The sequence below is a fragment of the Bos javanicus genome, chromosome 2, assembly GCF_032452875.1.
Source record: "Bos javanicus breed banteng chromosome 2, ARS-OSU_banteng_1.0, whole genome shotgun sequence".
Lineage (NCBI taxonomy): Eukaryota > Metazoa > Chordata > Mammalia > Artiodactyla > Bovidae > Bos > Bos javanicus.
Genome location: NC_083869.1, coordinates 91,056,663 through 91,076,352, shown reverse-complemented (window position 1 = coordinate 91,076,352; position 19,690 = coordinate 91,056,663). Strand labels below are relative to the sequence as shown.

Genomic DNA, 19,690 nt, shown 5'->3' with positions numbered 1-19,690 from the left:
AAAGAAGAGTCAGAGAGTGGGAAATCCAACTAATGCATGGGACAGACTCCAGGTAAAGGATCAATAACAAGAGATAAGTTTGTAATATGCCTAACGAAGATAACTGCCTACCAAAACCAACAATGAAATGAATACACTTTATAAGAATAGAACAGAATACAGTCTTCACAACATAATATTTATAGATTCTAGTATAATACAATAAAAAATTACTCAAAACCCCCAGCAATTTACAACTGTTCTCTTCATTTCTGGCTTCTGGAACTTCTCTGCCTTTTTACTGAAAAAAGCTTAGGAATTTACCACCATTTATTTAATGATTATTTGTTATATTTCATTCACTATTCCTAATTTAAATATTTACAAACAGATAAGATTGCCCTTTAGAAAGGCTGTATCAAAGCAAAGGTAAAAAGCAATGGTTGGATTGTTTCTTTTACTCAATCCAGAACAATTTCCTAATGGTTTTAATTCATATTTTTTCCAATTTAGTAAACAGGACATCTTATTATACATTTACTAGGCATACTTCCCTGTAACTCAGACGGTAAAGAAAGTGAAGTCACTCAGTCGTGTCTGACTCTTTGTGACCCCATGGACTGTAGCCTGCCAGACTCCTCTGTCCATGGGATTTTCCAGGCAAAAGTACTGGAGTGGGTTGCCATTTCCTTTTCCGGGGGATCTTCCCAACCCAGGGATTGAACCCAGGTCTCCCACATTGTAGGCAGACGCTTTACTGTCTGAGCCACCAGGGAAGCCAGATGGTAAGGAATCTGCCTGCAATTCAGGAGACCCAGGTTCGATTCCTGGATCAGGAAGATCTTCTGCAGAAAGGAATGGCAACCCACTCCAGTATTCTTACGTGGAGAATTCAATGGACAGAAGAGCCTGGCGGGTTACAGCCCATGGGATAGCAAAGAGTGGAACACAACTGAGCGACTACCACTACTACTACTACTAGGCATACTTCTGTGAATTGACAATTCATCTCTTTTGTCTATTTTTAATGGATTGTTTATTTCATGTTGATTTCTACCAGCTCTTTATCAATTCTTTACGCACTGAAATACCTTTTTTGAATTTTGCTTTTCACTTTTACTATATTTTCCTCCCAAAAAGAAAGTTCTTAAAATGTTTTATATACCAGATCTATCATTTAACAGTCTCTGGTTTAGACATTATACTTCAGTTATCCTAATAAACAGCATAAAAACATTCATCATGGTGAGACTTTTAACACAGGTTCTGAGATATAACCAAATTAAAATTTAATTTTATGCAAAACATAATATTTGTATGTACCTATACAATACATAAAACACAAACAAGTAATGTTTATTTGGCATCTACCATGGATTCCTTGCCTGTACATTTTCTCTGAGAATCTGTATATCTGTATTCCCATAGTCTGTTCAAGTCTCTACTCAAAGATTATCTCCTTTCTTAATATACTTTCCTTACTAACCCCTTTCTGTAACTTTCTCATCTCATTTGCATTTTTTTCTCCATAGCACTTACTACTACTTGAAATATATAGTGACCTTTCCACAATGTGGGGTTAGGGACACCTAATCTCCACATAGTCCAAAAATCCACATATAGCTTATAGGTGACCCTCATACAAACATGCTTCTTCTGGTCCATGGTTCTACATCCACAGATTTAATCAAATATGGATGGTGTAGTAATATCTATTATTGAAAAAATATCTGTGTACGAGTGGACCCATACAGTTCACACTCATGTTGTTCAAGGGTCAACTGTACCTTCATTTATTTACCCTCTTGTAGACTCCTTCTCACTAGAATATAAGCCTCATGTATCTGTATTGGTCACCAACATTCTCAGTGCCTTGAAGAGGTCTTGACACAAAATTCATAATAAATGGTCATTGAATAAATGAATTAATCACTGTCTCAGATGTACTATGTGGACAGAAAAAAACAAAAAAACAGTCTATAATCTGAACGCAATCTTACCTCCAGCAGTTTCAGATTATCTAGGTCAAGAGAGGGCTCTGATGCTGCTGCCTCCATCATATTCATACTGTGAAGACCTTGTTTGCGGTCTCCTACAGAAATTAGAAAAAGAACTTCCTAATTCGTAGTTCTCTTAAAAGTGAAAATATTTATTATACATTTTTATATATTACAGTTAAATAGAAGATCTGCAGAAGGATAGACAGCATAACTTATACCTAATATCAAAGGGACTAAAACTATTTACTAAACTAACAATCATCTATAAATGAAGATAAATAATGAATAACATGAAAACTGAACTCTGGGAGATGGTTCCAGTACACCCAGTGTAAAACCCTAAGAAATGGACAGAAATATTAAGGAAGGTTTTATTAAAATTATTCAAATCAATGAACGGGTGCTCATTTCCTAAAAAGCTTATCAAATCAAACGTTTATTAGAACCAACTAGACAGCTGACGCAGAGAAGGCACTGGCGACCCACTCCAGTACTCTTGCCTGGAAACTCCCATGGACACAGGAGCCTGGTAGGCTTCAGTCCAAGGGATCGCTAAGAGTCAGACACGACTGTGAAACTTCACTTTCACTTTTCACTTTCATGTGTTGGAGAAGGAAATGGCAACCCACTCCAGTGTTCTTGCCTGGAGAATTCCAGGGATGGAGGGGCCTGGTGGGCTGTCGTCTATGGGGTCACACAGAGTTGGACACAACTGACGTGACTTAGCAGCAGCAGCAGTAGCAGACAGCTGATGATTAGGAATTATTTTTAATTACTGTTATTTTTAGATGTGAAAATGGTATTGTGTTTATATATATTTTAAGTCTTTATACTCCAGACATAATACTAAAATATTTATAGATGAGGGATACTTTCAATTTATTTCAAAATAATCCAACAGCATGGAAAGGTAGGGTGAGTGGGCCTATACATGATGTACAGATGTGATAATCATCGAAGCTGGGTGATGAGTATTCTGTTACGTTTGAAACCTTTCACAAAAACTAGGGGAAAAAGTTTAAGACAGAAGGATGGCTGCAGGGCTACTGCAGCAAACAGATGCTTTTTACAATGAAAAATTGTTTTTTAAAGAAAATCAATTCTGATTAAACACAATGTTTAATAAACATTACAAAATAAATAATAAACAAAACAAAAACCTGCATTTTTACCTGTCAGCATCCTATATCCAAAGCATAAGGCAACTATCAAAACAGCTAATACAGAGACTGATGCCAATGCAATGATTATTGTCTCATCTCGGTTAAATGAATGAGGTGGACCTAAAAGAAAGTAAAATTTTTAAATACAGTCATCCTTTCTATCCGGTATTTTGCTAACTACTTATAGACAGGCTATATCAATATACAGTCAAATCAGCAATGTTTTTGCATCAAAGGAAAAGAAAAATTAATAACAAATTTGTAATAATTGAAAATCGCACATATATTTAATCATACAAATTATTTTATATAGACCCACAACACTGAAATGCCTGGTAGCTGTGCTTCTATTTTCTAGGAGAAGTTGTAGATAACCGGCATCATTTCTTCTTTAAACAGTTGCTAGAATTAAACAGTTGCTAGAATTAAACAGTGAAACCATCTCAGCTTGGTACTTTTGGTTTAAGGAAGCATTATTTATTTATTGAATTTCTTTAATAGATAAATACCTATTCAGATTATATATTTCTCCCCATGTGAGTTGTGGTAGATTGTCCAGTACAATTGTCCTTTCAAGGAATTGGTCCAGTACATTGAAGCTATTGTATTTGTTAACAAAAAGTTGTTCATAATTTTCCTTTACTATCCACGGGATCTGTAGGTATGACATTTTTTTCATTTCTGATTATTAGATATTTATTTTTTTAATTTTATCTTGGAAGCCTTGCTAGAAGTTTATCAACTTTATTGATCTTTTTAAAGAACCAGCTTTTGGTTTTGTTGCTTTTTCTCTATTAATTTCCTGTTTTCAACTCAACTGATCCCTCATCTAACTTTTATTCTTTTTCTTCGCTTTCTTTGGATTTAATTTGCTCCTCTACTTGTAGTTTCCCAAGGTAAAAACTTAGGAAATCACTACAATTTATAATGAAATAATAAAAGGACATACAAAATTAAATCCAATTTCATGTAACATTTAAAAAGAAGTACCTGCCTAGAATCTTAGCACCAATGTGAAACCAAGAAGGACCCTGTGGGGTTTCTGGGCACAAAACCCCATGTCCCCTGTTTCTTGTTTGAAGGAAATAGGTTTCATTCAGCCTTTAAGACTTCCCCTGAGTTTCAAAGGATAGATTCAAACAGTTGCTAATCAATAAAATGAGAGGGCTGCAGAGAAATGGAGGAGCAGTCAAGAAACAATAGTGCAGTTCTGAAGCAGGGTCCTGGTTCCTCCTCAAGGAATATACATATCAATATCCTTGAGTTCTTCTACAGTACTAAAACCTCCACCAAATGGAACATGCTAACTAGCTGATGAAGCATTCTTCATTCCAGAAAGAAGGTCACAGTTACCACAGAATCCCAGAATCCCATCAGGAGACCACTAGATGAATCCTAAATTGAAGGGATGCAGGCCTTGCAGGAACCCAGGTCCTTATAGGCAACCCCACTCCTTGACTGTGAGACTCCTCACAAACCATCTCTCCCAGGTTAGGACACAGTTTTGAGGGCATTAGCTGGCTATTGCCCCCTTTGCATGGCAAAGCAATAAAGTTATTCTCTTCCATTTCACACAAACTCTGTCCCCGAGACTCAATTCAGTGTGGATATACAGAGACAAATTATCAGTAGCAAATGTGACAGACAAAATTTATTTTTGATAGAATGAAGCTGTTCTCTAACTGGATTAATAAAATTCACAAATCTAATATGAAACAAAGATTTCCTATTTCCAAATTAGAAAGGCTAATTATTTAAATGGGTATTTATTTTCTTGTGTAATTCAAACACATACATGAGTTAATAATGTCTTAAAAACACTACAAGACATTATAAGACTATAAAAACACTGTAAGATTACTAAAATAGGCACTGCTAAGTCGCTTCAGTCATGTCCAACTCTATGCGACCCCACAGACAGCAGCCCACCAGGCTCCCCCGTCCCCAGGATTCTCCAGGCAAGAACACTGGAGTGGGTTGCCACCTCCTTCTCCAATGCATGAAAGTGAAAAGTGAAAAGTGGAAGTGAAGTCGCTCAGTCGTATCCAACTCGTAGCGACCCCATGGACTGCAGCCCACCAGGCTCCTCCGTCCACGGGATATTCCAGGCAGGAGTACTGGAGTGGGGTACCATTGCCTTCTCCGAAAATAGGCACATAATAAATCAAATAAACCGGGCTATCTACATCTTAGAAGAATCATTGACATGGGATAATCAAATGATTTATTTAGAATGATCTATAGAAGGGGAGGGAGAAAAAAACCATTTAAAAGATGTTAAGTATGAATATAATTAAACTGTTCTGCATAGCTGTAAGCTGTTGAAAAATCATTGCTAGATAGATCAGACTGATATGAAATCAGAAGTTTTGGAATGGTGTTTATGAGGAGAAGCTTGGCATTGATTATGAAGCCAACAAGAATGTTACAGAAATAAAAAAAGAACAGATTCTATAAGGAACAAATGCAGTCGTAAATCAAAAAAATGTTTCTCACAGTTGTATATCTATTCAGACAGCAGCCTGTTCAGCATTATCTATATGTAAATGGTTTTGATAATGACATTTTCAGATTACAAAGCAATGGCTACCATTAGAACCATAATCAGGTAAGGTTTTCTTCTGCAAAAGATCCACATTTTATTTAGCAAAATTAATAAACATGGCATTATCTTTAAGTAATGGAGAAGATTTAAAAACAAAGGGGCCAGAAACCTAAATAAAAATCCATCTTATTCTGTAGTGGAATTCAATAGATTTTGTAGTCATTATATGTTTTTTACTATGGAAAGAAAACCTGAAATAGCTGAGAAGAGATCTATGTACCCAGTCTTAAAAATGGTACTTGAGCCACTGACAGATGTTTTAAGGGGTGTGATTTAAACATGCTTGATAAGAATATAACTGCTGAATTTATAAGTAATAAAAGGCAAGTGATATCCTCTGAACAGGCCAGATGTAGAAAAACCACAAGGATGGAAATATGAGGCACTATGTTTCACATTTGGCCTAAATGAAGACATTCTTGAACAGGAAACTTGTAGGAAGAGTCAAAATTTGGATTCTCTAAACCAATGTTGAGGAGCTAGAACTCACAAGCTTTTATCTGACACAACTATTTAGCTGTGTACAAATAATTATGTGAATGCACCTTGAAAATCTCTTAGATTAAGACATAAACAGCTGATTTCTAGAATATATGCATTAAATAACTGCAGTCCGCTGGAGAAGGGATAGGCTACCCACTCCAGTATTCTTGGGCTTCCCTTGAGGCTCTGCTGGTAAAGAATCTACCTGCAATGCAAGAGACCTGGGTTCGATCCCTGGGTTGGGAAGATCTCCTGGAAAAGAGAAATCCTACCCACTCCAGTATTCCGGCCTGGGGAATTCCATGGACTGTATACTCCATGGGGTTGCAGAGTTGGGACACATTTGAGTGACTTTCACTTTTTAAACAATTCATGTGGATCACAACACATTGTGGAAAATTCTTAAAGAGATGGGAATACCAGACCACCTGACCTGCCTCCTGAGAAACTTATATGCAGGTCAAAAAAAAAAAAAACAGTTAAAACTAGACATGGAACAATGGACTAGTTGAAAATTGGGAAAGGAGTACGTCAAGGCTGTGTATTGCCACCCTGCTTATTTAACTTACATCCAGAGTACATCATGTGAAATGCTAAGCTAGATAAATCACAAGCTGGAATCAAGATTACTGGGAAAAATATGAATAACTTCAGATATGTATATGATACCACCCTAATTGCAGAATGGACTTCCCTGGTGGCTCAGACGGTAAAGTGTCTGCCTACAATGCGGGAGACCCAGATTCAATCCCTGGGGTGGGAAGATCTCCTGGAGAAGGAAATGACAACGCACTCCAGTATTCTTACCTGGAAAATACCATGGACGGAGGAGCGTGGTAGGCTATAGTCCACGGAGTCACAAAGAGTCAGATATGACTGAGCGACTTCAATTAATGGCAGAAAGCAAAGAGGAACGAAAGAGCCTCTTGATGAAGGTGAAAGAAGAGAAGGAAAAAGTTGGCTTAAATTTCAACATTCAAAAAACTAAGATCATGGCATCTGGTCCTACCTCTTCAAGGCAAATAGATGGGGAAAAAATGGAAAACAGTAACAGACTTATTTTCTTGGGCTCCAAAATCACTGCTGATGGTGACTGTAGCCATGAAATTAAAAGACACTTGCTCCTTGAAAGAAAAGCTATAACAAAACCAGGTAGTGTATTAAAATGCAGAGACATAACTTTGTAGTCATGTACAGATATGAGAGTTGGACCATAAAGAAGTCTGAGTGCCTTAGAACTGCTGTTTTTGAACTATGGTATTGGAGAAGACTCTTGAGGGTCCATTTGGACAGCAAGATCACACCAGTCAAACCTAAAGGAAATCAACCCTGAATATTCATTGGACGGACTGATGCTGAAGCTGAAGCTCCAATACTTTAGCCACCTGATGCGAAGAGCTGATTCATTGGAAAAGACTTTGATCATGGGAAAGATTGTTGGCAGGAGGAGAAGGCAGCAACAGAGGATGAGATGGTTGTATGGCATCTCCTACTCAGTGGACATGACTTTGAGCAAATTCCGGGAGATAGTGAAGGACAGGGAAGTCTGGCATGCTACAGCCCATGGGGTCTTAGAGTCAGACATGACTTAGAGACAGAACAAAAACAACAATCAATTGATGTACATACCATTCCTTTAACAAATATACTTTATATTCCCAATTGAATATTTTAGAGCTATCTAAACAACATACTCAGAACTAAGCTCCTTATTTCTACCGATTCCAATTTACCTTGCCCAGTAGCACCACGGTAAAATGATTAGTACAGAAGAGCAAAAAATCTTAGTAAAAGACAATGAGTAGCATGGAAGCATATATACTAACCTATGTAAAACAGACAGACAATGGAAATCTGCTGTATGACTCAAGGAACTCTGAAACAACCTAGAGTGGTGGGAAAGGGTGGGACATGTGAGGGAAATTCAAGAGGGAGGGGAATATGTACACATATGGCTAATTCATGTTGATGTATGACAGAAATCAAACCAATACTGTAAAGCAATCAGCAATCCATTAAAAATAAATATAATTTTTAAAAAAGATAGTATCTACAATTAAATATTTTTTTTAACTTAAAGCATTTTGTATAAAATGCTCTTAAAAAGTGTGTATTTTTTATGCCTTCTCAAACTAAACATACTGGAGCAAATTTCTACATGACTGGGCCATAATTTTGGATGTCCACTAGTCTATGGTGATATTCTCAAGGACTATTAAGGATTCTCACACCTTTGAGTTTTCCTGGATTACTGCATCTGATTTCCAATTTTTCCATCTCATCCTTTGCAATCTCTTCTTTATGTTGTCAATATGCTTACCTTAAGGTTTTTATAATCTAGCTCAGGTTTTAAAAACAGACAGCTTAATTTGTTATAAGTGAATATAAATTTTAAGAAAACACACTTTTAAAAAAAGTCTAAGGGACTTTTCTAAAAATAGAGAAAATTTAATAGAAAAATTTTGTAGCATCTATTGTGGCCACTAATAGTAAAGAAAATTAATTGATAGAGACTCGGTACTGCAGCAGTCCATAAAATTAGACATTATTAGGAGTTCACTGAAATTTGATTTCCAAACTTTCCTTTCAATATCTGGTATGAGAAATTACCCAGGAAGTCAAAACAAATCTGCACTTTCACAGTGCAGGAAGCAAATGAAGCCTGTGTGTTTGGCCTTTACTGAAGACACAAACCTGTGTGTTACCCATGCCAAAAATGTGTAACAATTATGCCAAAAGACATTCAACCAGTATGCTACATGTGTGAAAAATGAGCTTAAGAACCCACTATGACAGAAAACATTTCATTCTAAAAAAAAATTTTTTTCCCCTCTCCTTCCTGTTATTCATAATTTTGAATATTAGACATTTCCCCCTGTGGAGTCAAAAGATAGGATTCTGAGTGGAAAAGTATAGGACAGATCAGGTATTGGCAGTTTTTCCATTAAAACCTGTATGTCAATTTTTAATATAAATGTGGACACACAAAAGCACAAATGCAAGTCAAAATGTCTCAGTGAACAAGTTTCAGCAGTTCAATGTCATAATAGTTATAAATAAACCTGTTGAATGTTTCTGGACAATGCCACCACTTGGATTTTTGTTTTTTTAAACTAAGCAAACTTTTTATTGACAGCAACTGAACGGTGTTTGTAACATTATTATCATACAGTATATTCCACCCATTTACTATACTTTTCAGAGTTGTACTACATGCAACAACAGATTTTTAATGTTGTCTGTCTTCCGTGCTGTTCCTATAAGTTTGCTATTAAAATAAAACCATTTTCAAAAGGTATTTATACTTGGTGACTTCCAAAGTCCTTCTAACTCCAAAATTCTGTTTAACTCCTCTAGTTTTTTTTTTCTGAAGGTTCAGCATTCTCTTTGCTTTTATTCTCAAATTTGCACAAAAAAGTTAAACATAACATTTCATAAAATAATGCAAAATCTAAAATAGAGATTATTAATCCACATAATAGTAAGGAAAAGGGTGTTAAAATAGATTTTAAAACATGTTAAAATCATGCTAATGGTTAAATATTTTAAATTAAAAGCTTTCAGGATATGTCACATGATCTAAAATATGAAATCCCTGAAAAACTTCCAGGAAAAATATTTCAATATGTGTATTCACACACGTGTGTAATTAAAAAAAGCGTTTACCAAAAAAACTACAAACTTTTTTTTTCTTTTTATAAAATATATTTAAAAGAAACATATATGCTATATATAAGCTATCTTTGAAATTGTTGTGTCCTGCTAGTTCTAATACACCCTTTTCTTCTTCCCTATTAGCTTTTTCAGTTAAATACTCAGCCAAATGTAAACACTGCTATGTATGCCTGTGTGCAATGTCTGGGCTTGTAAAAGCAAGCGCTTCCTGAATGCATAACAGACAGGGAACTGCTGTCTGCCTCATTGGAGCCTGGGATGTTTCTGTTTACAAATCCTGGAGCCAGGCAGGGGCCACTACTGGAGGCGTGCTGTCTGCTTCCTTGCTACACTTAGCCTTTGTCTGGGTCTGTGTCAAAGAAAGAACAACATTGTTGCATGTGCAATAAGCAACAAAGGAAATCTTAAACATAACACAAACTGGTTATGTTGGCTCCTTAATCTTTTACAACTTCAATGCGGAAAGGCAAATTAGGGATTAAGTTTTAAAAAAAATTTAAGCATGTGCTTCTCATAAAAGCAGAGAAAAACATTTAAAATCAAAACAATTAATGTGATCAGAGTTAAATGAATTACTTAGCAAAATAATTCAGATTGCTAAATACTGTTCCAGGAATGATGATATACCGTGCAGCTCAGTGTTTTGAACAAACATTTTTACAAGGAATAAACAATGTTGACTTGTTTTAATTATTATGTTTGGAATGGCAACTATACCATAATCATAATCAGATTAATGTTTATGTTTAATGTCCCAAAAACAAACTGAGTGGAGGCAGATTTCTTATTTTTCCCAAGATGGTATTTAAACTTGAATATTTAAGATCATTTTAAATTTAATTTGCCTTGTTAATCACTGTAAACAGAACTAGCCTGTAAGAAACAAATACAACAAATCACAACAGTAAACAAAACATTTCATATTCTGTTGAGTTTAGGCATTCTATGACTAAATTAGAAAAGGAACAGCAGAAAACTAAAGACAGAAAGCGAAACAAACTGCATTAACCCTCTTCCCTATAAAAACTTTAAAAGAAAACAAAGGAAAGGTAAAATCTATCAAACTTAATTTGTAAGTCTTTATAATAATTTTAATATCTTTAAAATAGTTTCTTTGTGATTGAAAAGACTGAATTGCAGGATTATGCTTCTCTCATTAAGGAATAAATTAAAACTAACAAAGTTAATTATATTTCACTGGAATAAAGTCATTAAATAAGTCTAAAATCAACATTTAAATAAATAGGTTAAAATTCTCAGTAAATATAATTAAACAGGAGATATAGATTAATCTGCAGACTATGCTACCTTCAAAAAAATTTCATAAAAGTATAAAGAAACACCATTAGTCATGTTCTCAAAATATTTTTGGTATAATTCTACCAGGATGTAATTGTCTCTATTTTTTTCAGATTTTATTTTTCAGCTTTACATGTAGATATGACAAAACAAAAGTATCATTACTGCACACAAAAGCTTTTGAAAATAATTATTTCTATTTCTTAGAAATCAATAACCTAATTGAGAAAAGATAATTTGAGCCTACAACAGAAATCCAATCATTCCAATATTCATTATGTAAAACAAACCAAAAGCAAATTAAAATTCTCACAATACAGAATCAAACCAAAAAGTCAAATAACTCAAGAGATCGCTAGGCAATTTTTCTAACTGGCATATAAATGATACTTCGAAATCCAGAATTCATACTAAAGATCCTTCAGAAAATGACCATAAAATAACCTGACTATAAAAGTGGAAGTTGTATCTTCCAGTCATTTGCCAACCAGACAACAAAATATAAATTGCATTATACAAATAACTCCTACCCCTCTGACTGATGTTCTTTTCATTATGATCATAACTTGTGCCCATTCTTATAAGGAAAGCAAAATAAGATGTATTAAGAAAAGCTATCTTTTTTCCTATTAAATTTGTTTCCTAGTTTTTCTGATAATTGGCTTCCTTCTTTTAAACCATTTTTATTACAAAACATAATCCACATACACAAAACTGTTCATAATACAAATGTAGTGTTTGGTGAACTATTATGAAGTAAATACTCATACAGTTACCACCTAGGCCAAGAAACGGAGAAGGCAATGGCACCCCACTCCAGTACTCTTGCCTGGAAAGTCCCATGGATGGAGGAGCCTGGTGGGCTGCAGTCCATGGAGTCGTGAAGAGTCGGACATGAATGAGCGACTTCACTTTCATGCATTGGAGAAGGAAATGGCAACCCACTCCAGTGTTCTTGCCTGGAGAATCCCAGGGACGGGAGAGCCTGGTGGGCTGCTGTCTATGAGGTTGCACAGAGTCGGACACAACTGAAGCGACTTAGCAGCAGCAGCAGCAGGCCAAGAAATAGAACATCTAGGTTCCCCCAAAACCCTTACCTGCTCTTGGGTCATTACTATGACCCCTCTTCCCAGAAAAAGCCATTATCCTAACTTTCATGGTAAGCATTTCCTTGCTTTCATAATAGTATTATATTTTTTACCTGCTTAGTTTTGACCATTTCTCTATTCCATATAAATAAAACTTTTGTGCCTTGAATCTGTTATTCAATAGTACATTTTCAAGATTTAACTGTGCTATACGTGCAGATGAAATTCATTCAGGGCTGCTCTTCTATATAACAGGTTATTTTTCCTTGCAACGAGCCTAGGAGTTATGATAATAATAATGAACAGATCATTGTAGGTAATCCCTATCAAGCATCATAGAAACATTACACATTTCACTTATATTTAGTACTTTTAAACTATCTAATTTTATTAATAAGAGAAGAATATTAAACCAAACAGACAAATGAAAAACGATTGGTTTCTACTGTTTTGGCAGCAGAGGCAGTAGCAGAAACCAAAAAGGCCAGAGTTAATAAAAGATGAACTGGGGCAGAACAGAGAAGAAACAAAAGCTTGGCAATTGAGATTAACGTGTCGTTGCTCAGTTGTGTCCAACTCTTTGTGACCCTGTGGACTGTAGCCTACAAGGCTCTCCATCCACGGGATTTTCCAGGCAAGAGTACCGGAGTGGGGTGCCGTTTCTTTCTCCAGGGGATCTTCCCAACCCAGAGATCGAACCTGGGTCTCCTGCATTGCAGGCACACGCTTTACCCTCTAAGCCACCAGGGATGGGGCAGAGGTAAATATGTCTTATTGGACAGTTTATATGTAATTAGCACCATTCAGAAAACCATCCTTAATACATATCTAAAACCTTAATTTACCTATTTCATGATTTCCAAACTATTTCCTCATCCCTCAAAGCACCTACCATGTTATCTGACAATTCTTTAAAAGGGACCTTTGAAACAGCACAGCTGGTCTTCCATGAAAAGATCATCAGCTCATCCATCATTGATTATTCCCACTCACACTGTTTATAGATATTTGCTCAGTTCCTACAAACCCCACTCCTCAGATAGTGAGAGAAGGGTGGTAAAGTGACACAATACCTAGGGCAGTGATGAAGCCAAAGTGGAGTTTAGAAAAACTGTGGCTGGTACTGTACTATTCTCCAACACAGACACTTCTCTTTCTTATGTCCTCAACTCTTCCTTTTTACAATTTGTCTTTTTATCTTTCCTTCTCTTTTACATTCCTTTATTTTCCCTGAACATATTTTTGTCTGCAAACTTGTCTTAAAGGCACTGACATGTCCTGCTTGAACTATAAAAATAGCTCAGCCCCGAAGAATTGATGCTTTTAAACTGTGGTGCTGAAGAAGACTCTTGAGAGTCCCTTGAACTACAAGGAGATTAAACCAGTCCATCCTAAGAAATTAGTCCTGAATATTCAATGGAAGGACTGATGCTGAAGCTGACTTTGGCCACCTGATGTGAAGAACTGATTCACTGGAAAAGACCCTGATGCTGGGAAAGACTGAGGTCAGGAGGAGACGGGGATGACAGAGCATGAGATGGTTGAATGGCATCAATGACTCGATGGACATGACTTTGAGCAAGCTCTGGGAGTTGGTGATGGACAGGGAAGCCTGGAGTGCTGCAGTCCATGGAGTCACAAAGAGTGGGACATGACTGAGAGACTGAACTGAACTGTCCCACTTAGAAGCACTAATGAAAGTAAGAAGTTGGAGTTTCACCACAACTCTACCTAGGTTTTCTAACAAAAGCAAAAGATATTTATCATATAATCTCTGTGAGATAAAAACAATTTATGTTTTTATAAATATCTTAGTATTTTATCAAATTGGAAAGCAAGACATATTACTCTTTAAATGAGTGACTTGTTTAGTAGCTCTTAATCCTTTGACAGATCCACTTCAAGAATCATCAATGAAAAATACCAACCTAATTTTTTAAAAGTATTGATCTGTACAGTAACTAATAGGCTATTTTAAAGTAAGAAGAAAATCACCTAACTAGAGTATCTGTAGTAAAAGCTAGCAGAGTGAAAATAATTTTGATTTATACCACTTGTGGGTATATTTTGGATGTCCATTCTTATATGCAACAGATTTTATTTTAAAAGGAGTGAGGAATTTATTAGGGAAAAAAAGAGCTGGTACTAAATATATAGGTGCTAAAGAAATTTTCCTTTTAAGTTTAGAAAGTAACTCTTCTTGGTTTCTAAAAGTCTCTCTTGCTGTAACAAATATATTGACATTCTCCTATGGTCTCATGATAGATGGAATGTACTTCCCCACCTGTTGATATTGAATTTGGCTACGTGACTTACGTGGACAACAGAAGGCTGGCAAATATATAAAACTCACAGAGATCTAAAATATGCTTGGGCAATTCTATTTGAGCTCCCTGTGATCAACTAGCCCATTCTGAGTAAAATGCTGCCCCTTTATCCTGAGCCCCAGACAGCGAAGGCCTGAACTGACCCTACATCCTGAACCTGAGTACAGCCTGTATCAGGCAAATCCAGCAGATCTTCAAGAATGGTGATCGTAATAAATGCTTGTTGATAAGGCCAGTGAACTCAGAGGTGGCTTACTGAAGAAGTATTATTGGCAACAGTTGACAAATAAATAAGTACACCTTCTACTGTAACATATTAAATAAATGTGTGCAATATATACAACTTTTGGTTATCTAAAAATTAGACATTTAGGAATAGTTTAGAAAAAAATATTTTTCTACTTTTACCTGTTTTTCTCACAATTATAGACATATTAACATACAAACAAGAGGCTATATAAGAAATGCCTATAACCCTGCTATTAACTACAGACTGAACTATTAAAACTGGAAAAATCAATGGTATTTGTTTATTTAAAACACAGCACTTTGGTTGTTTTCTGGAGTAAGACATGTAATACTCTCCAAAGATCAACATTTTATTTAACTTTTGTGAGCTTCAGATTTGCAAGACGAAAAGAGATCTGGAGACTGGTTGAATAACAATACTGAACGGAACTATACACTTAAAAATGGTTAAGATGGTCAATTTTATGTTACGTGTATGTTACCACAATTAAAACAAAACCACTCTACAAGGATAGTTCTCACTTTTTTCAAAGTTAACATTTTATTTTTAAAATCCAGGACATATACATATACATAAAGACCAGAACTCAGTAACATAATTTCTAGTAGTTATAAAAATGTTTTACAGATACTATTAGCATTTATTTCAGTATATTTTTAGTCTATGATAAAGGAAATAATAAGCTCAATTTCCTTTTCCTTCACTTCCAAGCAACGACCTCTGGTCAGCAGTTCTGGCAGCTAGAAATACCACGTGACTTGCTAGGTTGAAGGGCACTAAGATGTGTCTGATTGATTTTTTTAAAAAAGGAAAATAAGTGATCCTCTACTTAATAAAATGCACTGTGGCAGACAAAATCGTCCCCAAATTAGCATGGAGGAACTCAGGACAGATAGAAAAAGAGAAGTCCTTACAGTGAAATAATTGTAAACAACTCTTTTAAATATATGTATAAATTTCTATTGGGAAAAAAAATGCAAAAATCTCTCTTAAAATCACACATAAAAATCAGCAGGCAAAATTCTTTTCCATGGTAACAACAGCAACAAAAACCAAAAAACAAAGAACAATAACAAAAAAAAACCAAAAACAGCCAGAAAAAAACGCTCCATAAATTCTGAAACAGAAAGCCTAAATTTTGAATTGAACATTAGGCTTTTAATCTCTGTGCCAATATTAGTAGAAACTGAAATTAAAGAATGCCATCTTTTATTGCCATTTGCAGCACGGAAGGAGCTAGTGATGATCATACTAAGTAAATTAAGTCAGAAAGACAAATATTGTATCACTTGTATGTGGAATCTAAAAAATAATACAAATGAACTTATTTACAAGACAGAAACAGACTCACCGATGTGGAAAACAAACTTATGGTTACCAAAGGGGAAGGGGGGTTATAAATTAGGAGTATGGGATTAACAGATACACACTATACATAAAATAGATAAATGACAAAGATTTACTGTACAGCATAGGGAACTATATTCAATACCTTGTAATAAACTATAATGGAAAATAATCTGAAAAAGAATATAAATATATGACTATATATAAACATATAATCAAATCACTTTGTGTATACCTGAAACCAGAATTGTAAATCAACTACTGTTGAATTAAAAAAAAAAAAATGCCACTTTTCTCCATCATAAAACACTTCAAAATTGGGGTCAATAGGATACATATAACCATTTAAACATTACTTTCTCATAACTTTAAACCAATAGATCTGTTGGGTAAGCCATTTTCACCAAGCTATGTCAGTCTTTCTTTCTATCAATTGATTTTTAATTAATGTAACAAATTATTCAACATCTTGAAATACAGAAGAATAACTAGAAAAAAATAGGGATATGTAATGGAAAAGACTGAGGTCTTGTGGATGTAGCCTTTAATGTAGGATTAAAAGGTAATTGAAATAACTGGCAAGAATATGAAAAAAAATTTTAATTTAAAAAAATCAGTTAAGCCTTTATAGTAGTTAGTAAATAATTGAAAGAAAAAAAGGGAAAGCCAAAAAATGGTCCAGTGATAAACATATTAGGGTGACTACATCTCCATGCTACTATCCAACATTTTATATCAAAAGGACAAGAAATAACAAGTGTTGGTGAAGTGCTGAGAAAAGAACACGCTGTGTGCTGTTAGTGGAAATGAAAATTGGTGCAGCTACTGTGGAAAACAGTATGGAGTTTCCTGAAAATATTAAAACTAGAAGTAACATATGACACAGCAACTCCACTTCTGGATACTTATGTTTGAAGAAAATGAAAACATCTACTCAAAAAGATACATGCACCCCATGCTCACTGCAGCATTATTTTCAATAGCCAAGATATGGAAACAACTTAAGCATCTACTGATGAATGTATGGATAAAAAAAAATGTGGCATAGGTATATAAACACACACACACACACACATACATATTCACCATAAAAAAGGAAGGAAATCTATTTGCAACAACATGGATGCACACTTGAGGGCATTGTGCAAGGTAAAATGAATCAGACAGAGAAAGAAATACCATATGACCTTTTATGTGGAATATTAAAACAAAAACAGAACTCGCCGGCCAATGTAGGTAGGTGTAAGAGACACAGGTTCAATCTCTGGATAGGGAAGATACCCTGGAGGAGGAAAAGGCAACACACTCCAGTATTTTTGCCTGGAGAATCCCATGGACAGAAGAGCCTGGTGGGCTATGTTCCACAGGGTCACAAAGAGTTGGACACAACTTGAAGTGACTCACCATGCATGCATAGAGAATGTCAAGATTACTATAAAGATTATGTTGAACATATGAAACTAAATACAATGTTATATATGTCAATAATATCTCAATTTTTAAAAACCAACGTATTATTTTAAAGACAGCTGCTATACAAACCACAACTGGTTTTGAGACAGGCTGGAACCTGGGACCTTTTGCTGCAGGGCCTGCAACTGGACCAGTGTCTCTTCAAGCAAAAAAATACAAACAAACCAAAAGGGCCTTAAAAATAACCGCATGCATTCACAGATGGGGCAAATTATGAATAAGAAGATACAAAAAAGATGAAAAACCTAACTGCCACTTCTGAGGAGGCAGGAGCAAAAGCAGGGTACTGCAAGTGACCCCTGTACATAGCGCCACCGATGGGATGAGTAAGCCACCCCATCACTCCCCTGGCCGGACTTGTGGACCCACCCCTAAAAGGGACCAGTTCCCATCCTTCGACCCTCAGGGAAGGAGCAAGGCAACATTTTACTTATTTTCACTCCCTCCTGCTGTAACAGAAGTCCCAATAAAGCCTTGCCTGAATTTCGTGTCTGGCCTCTTATTAATTTCTACTGATAAAAGAGTCCTGTAACCCAGTTTCATCTTGGCTTTGGATGTGCTGGAAAATTTTCATGTATCTATAACTCTACTTTTTATGATATGCTGGCATCTGAAACCACTAAATATTTATGGATTTAAGAATAATGAGTTCTTCCATATGAAAAGATGCAAAAAGTTCTCAGTAATCAAAGAGATACAACAAGAAAATGAAGCCCAGTTAGTGCAGGCCAACAGGTACAGAACACGTATGGACATGGAAATCATAAAAGACAAGAAAATTTATTGTAGTTATTGAAATGAGGACATGGAAATTATTTCTTGATCAATATCCACATTTGTATCTCAGAAGACGTTTATTTTTAAATATCAGTCTATTCTTTTTTAGAGTTAGGGTCAAGTTGATAAACATGGAATGGGATGGACTTTCAATGGTAGCAATGGTAGCAAAACTTCAGAATCAAAACTGTCTGATCAAGAACATATAATATGTATAAATAGAATCTTGTTACTATAGCATTATAGTCGATTATATTCTTACCAGGGGGCTTCCCTTATGGCTCAGTGGTCAAGAATCTGCCTACCAATGCACTTGGGTGCGATCCCTGGGTGGGGAAGATCCCTTGGAGAAGGAAATAGCAACCCACTTCAGTATTCTTGCCTGGAAAATCTCATGGGCAGAGGAGCCTGGAGGGCTACAGTTCATAGGGTCACAAACAGTCAGACACGACTGAACAACTAAACAACAACTACAGCATTAAAGAATTAATATTTTCTACAGGAATGCATTCCTCTATTTCTTTTGTGCCACCTCTTCTCCACTAATATTTTTTTAACATTTTAATTTGTTTATTTTTACTTGAAGGATAATTGCTTTACAACATTGTGTTGGTTTCTGCCATACATCAACATGAATCAGCCATAGGTATACATACGCCCCCTCCCTTTTGAACCTCTCTCCCACCTCCCACCCGTCTAGGTTATCACAGAGCCCGGTTTGAGCTCCCTGAGTCATACAACAAATTCACACTGGCAAACTATTTTACATATGGTAGTGTATATGGTAGTGTATTATGTCTAATAATATTTTTAGTAAGTATAAAAAGGAACGGCATATTTTGTTTTGATTCTTACTAAAATGCATCATGAAGTATTAAGCATAAAAAAATTTTAAGACATTCTTATTACCCATTTTCTGTCTACTCAATTGTTTTAATGCTGCCACAGAAGCAGTAAAAACCGAAAAAAATCACTATAAATTCACAATAGCTAAAAACCTACCTGTGGCCCTATGCCAATGTCAGTGTCTCTGAATGTAGGCTTTCATTTCTAGCTTAGTGTGAGATAAAGACATTTGCTGCCAGATGCTGAAATTAGAATTTCTAATCTTAACAAACAGCACAGCATAAATTAGAATTTCTTAAACACAGCATTAGATGCAGTTCAATCTTTATTTTTTTTTTGCAGTTTAATCTTTATTATCAACCTGATCTAACCATCAAC

The 19,690-nt window shown here is 35.5% G+C and overlaps 1 protein-coding gene across 1 annotated transcript in view; it reads right to left on the bottom strand.

The window, feature by feature from the left end:
• Positions 1-19,690, bottom strand: part of BMPR2 (bone morphogenetic protein receptor type 2) — a 151,825-nt gene that overhangs the window by 33,264 nt on the left and 98,871 nt on the right. Inside the window, exons 4-5 of the mRNA XM_061381769.1 lie at positions 3,152-3,262; positions 1,980-2,071 (exon numbers count right to left, since the gene is read on the bottom strand). Coding sequence (XP_061237753.1) covers positions 1,980-2,071; positions 3,152-3,262 — 203 coding nt within the window. The remainder of the gene's footprint in view (positions 1-1,979; positions 2,072-3,151; positions 3,263-19,690) is intronic.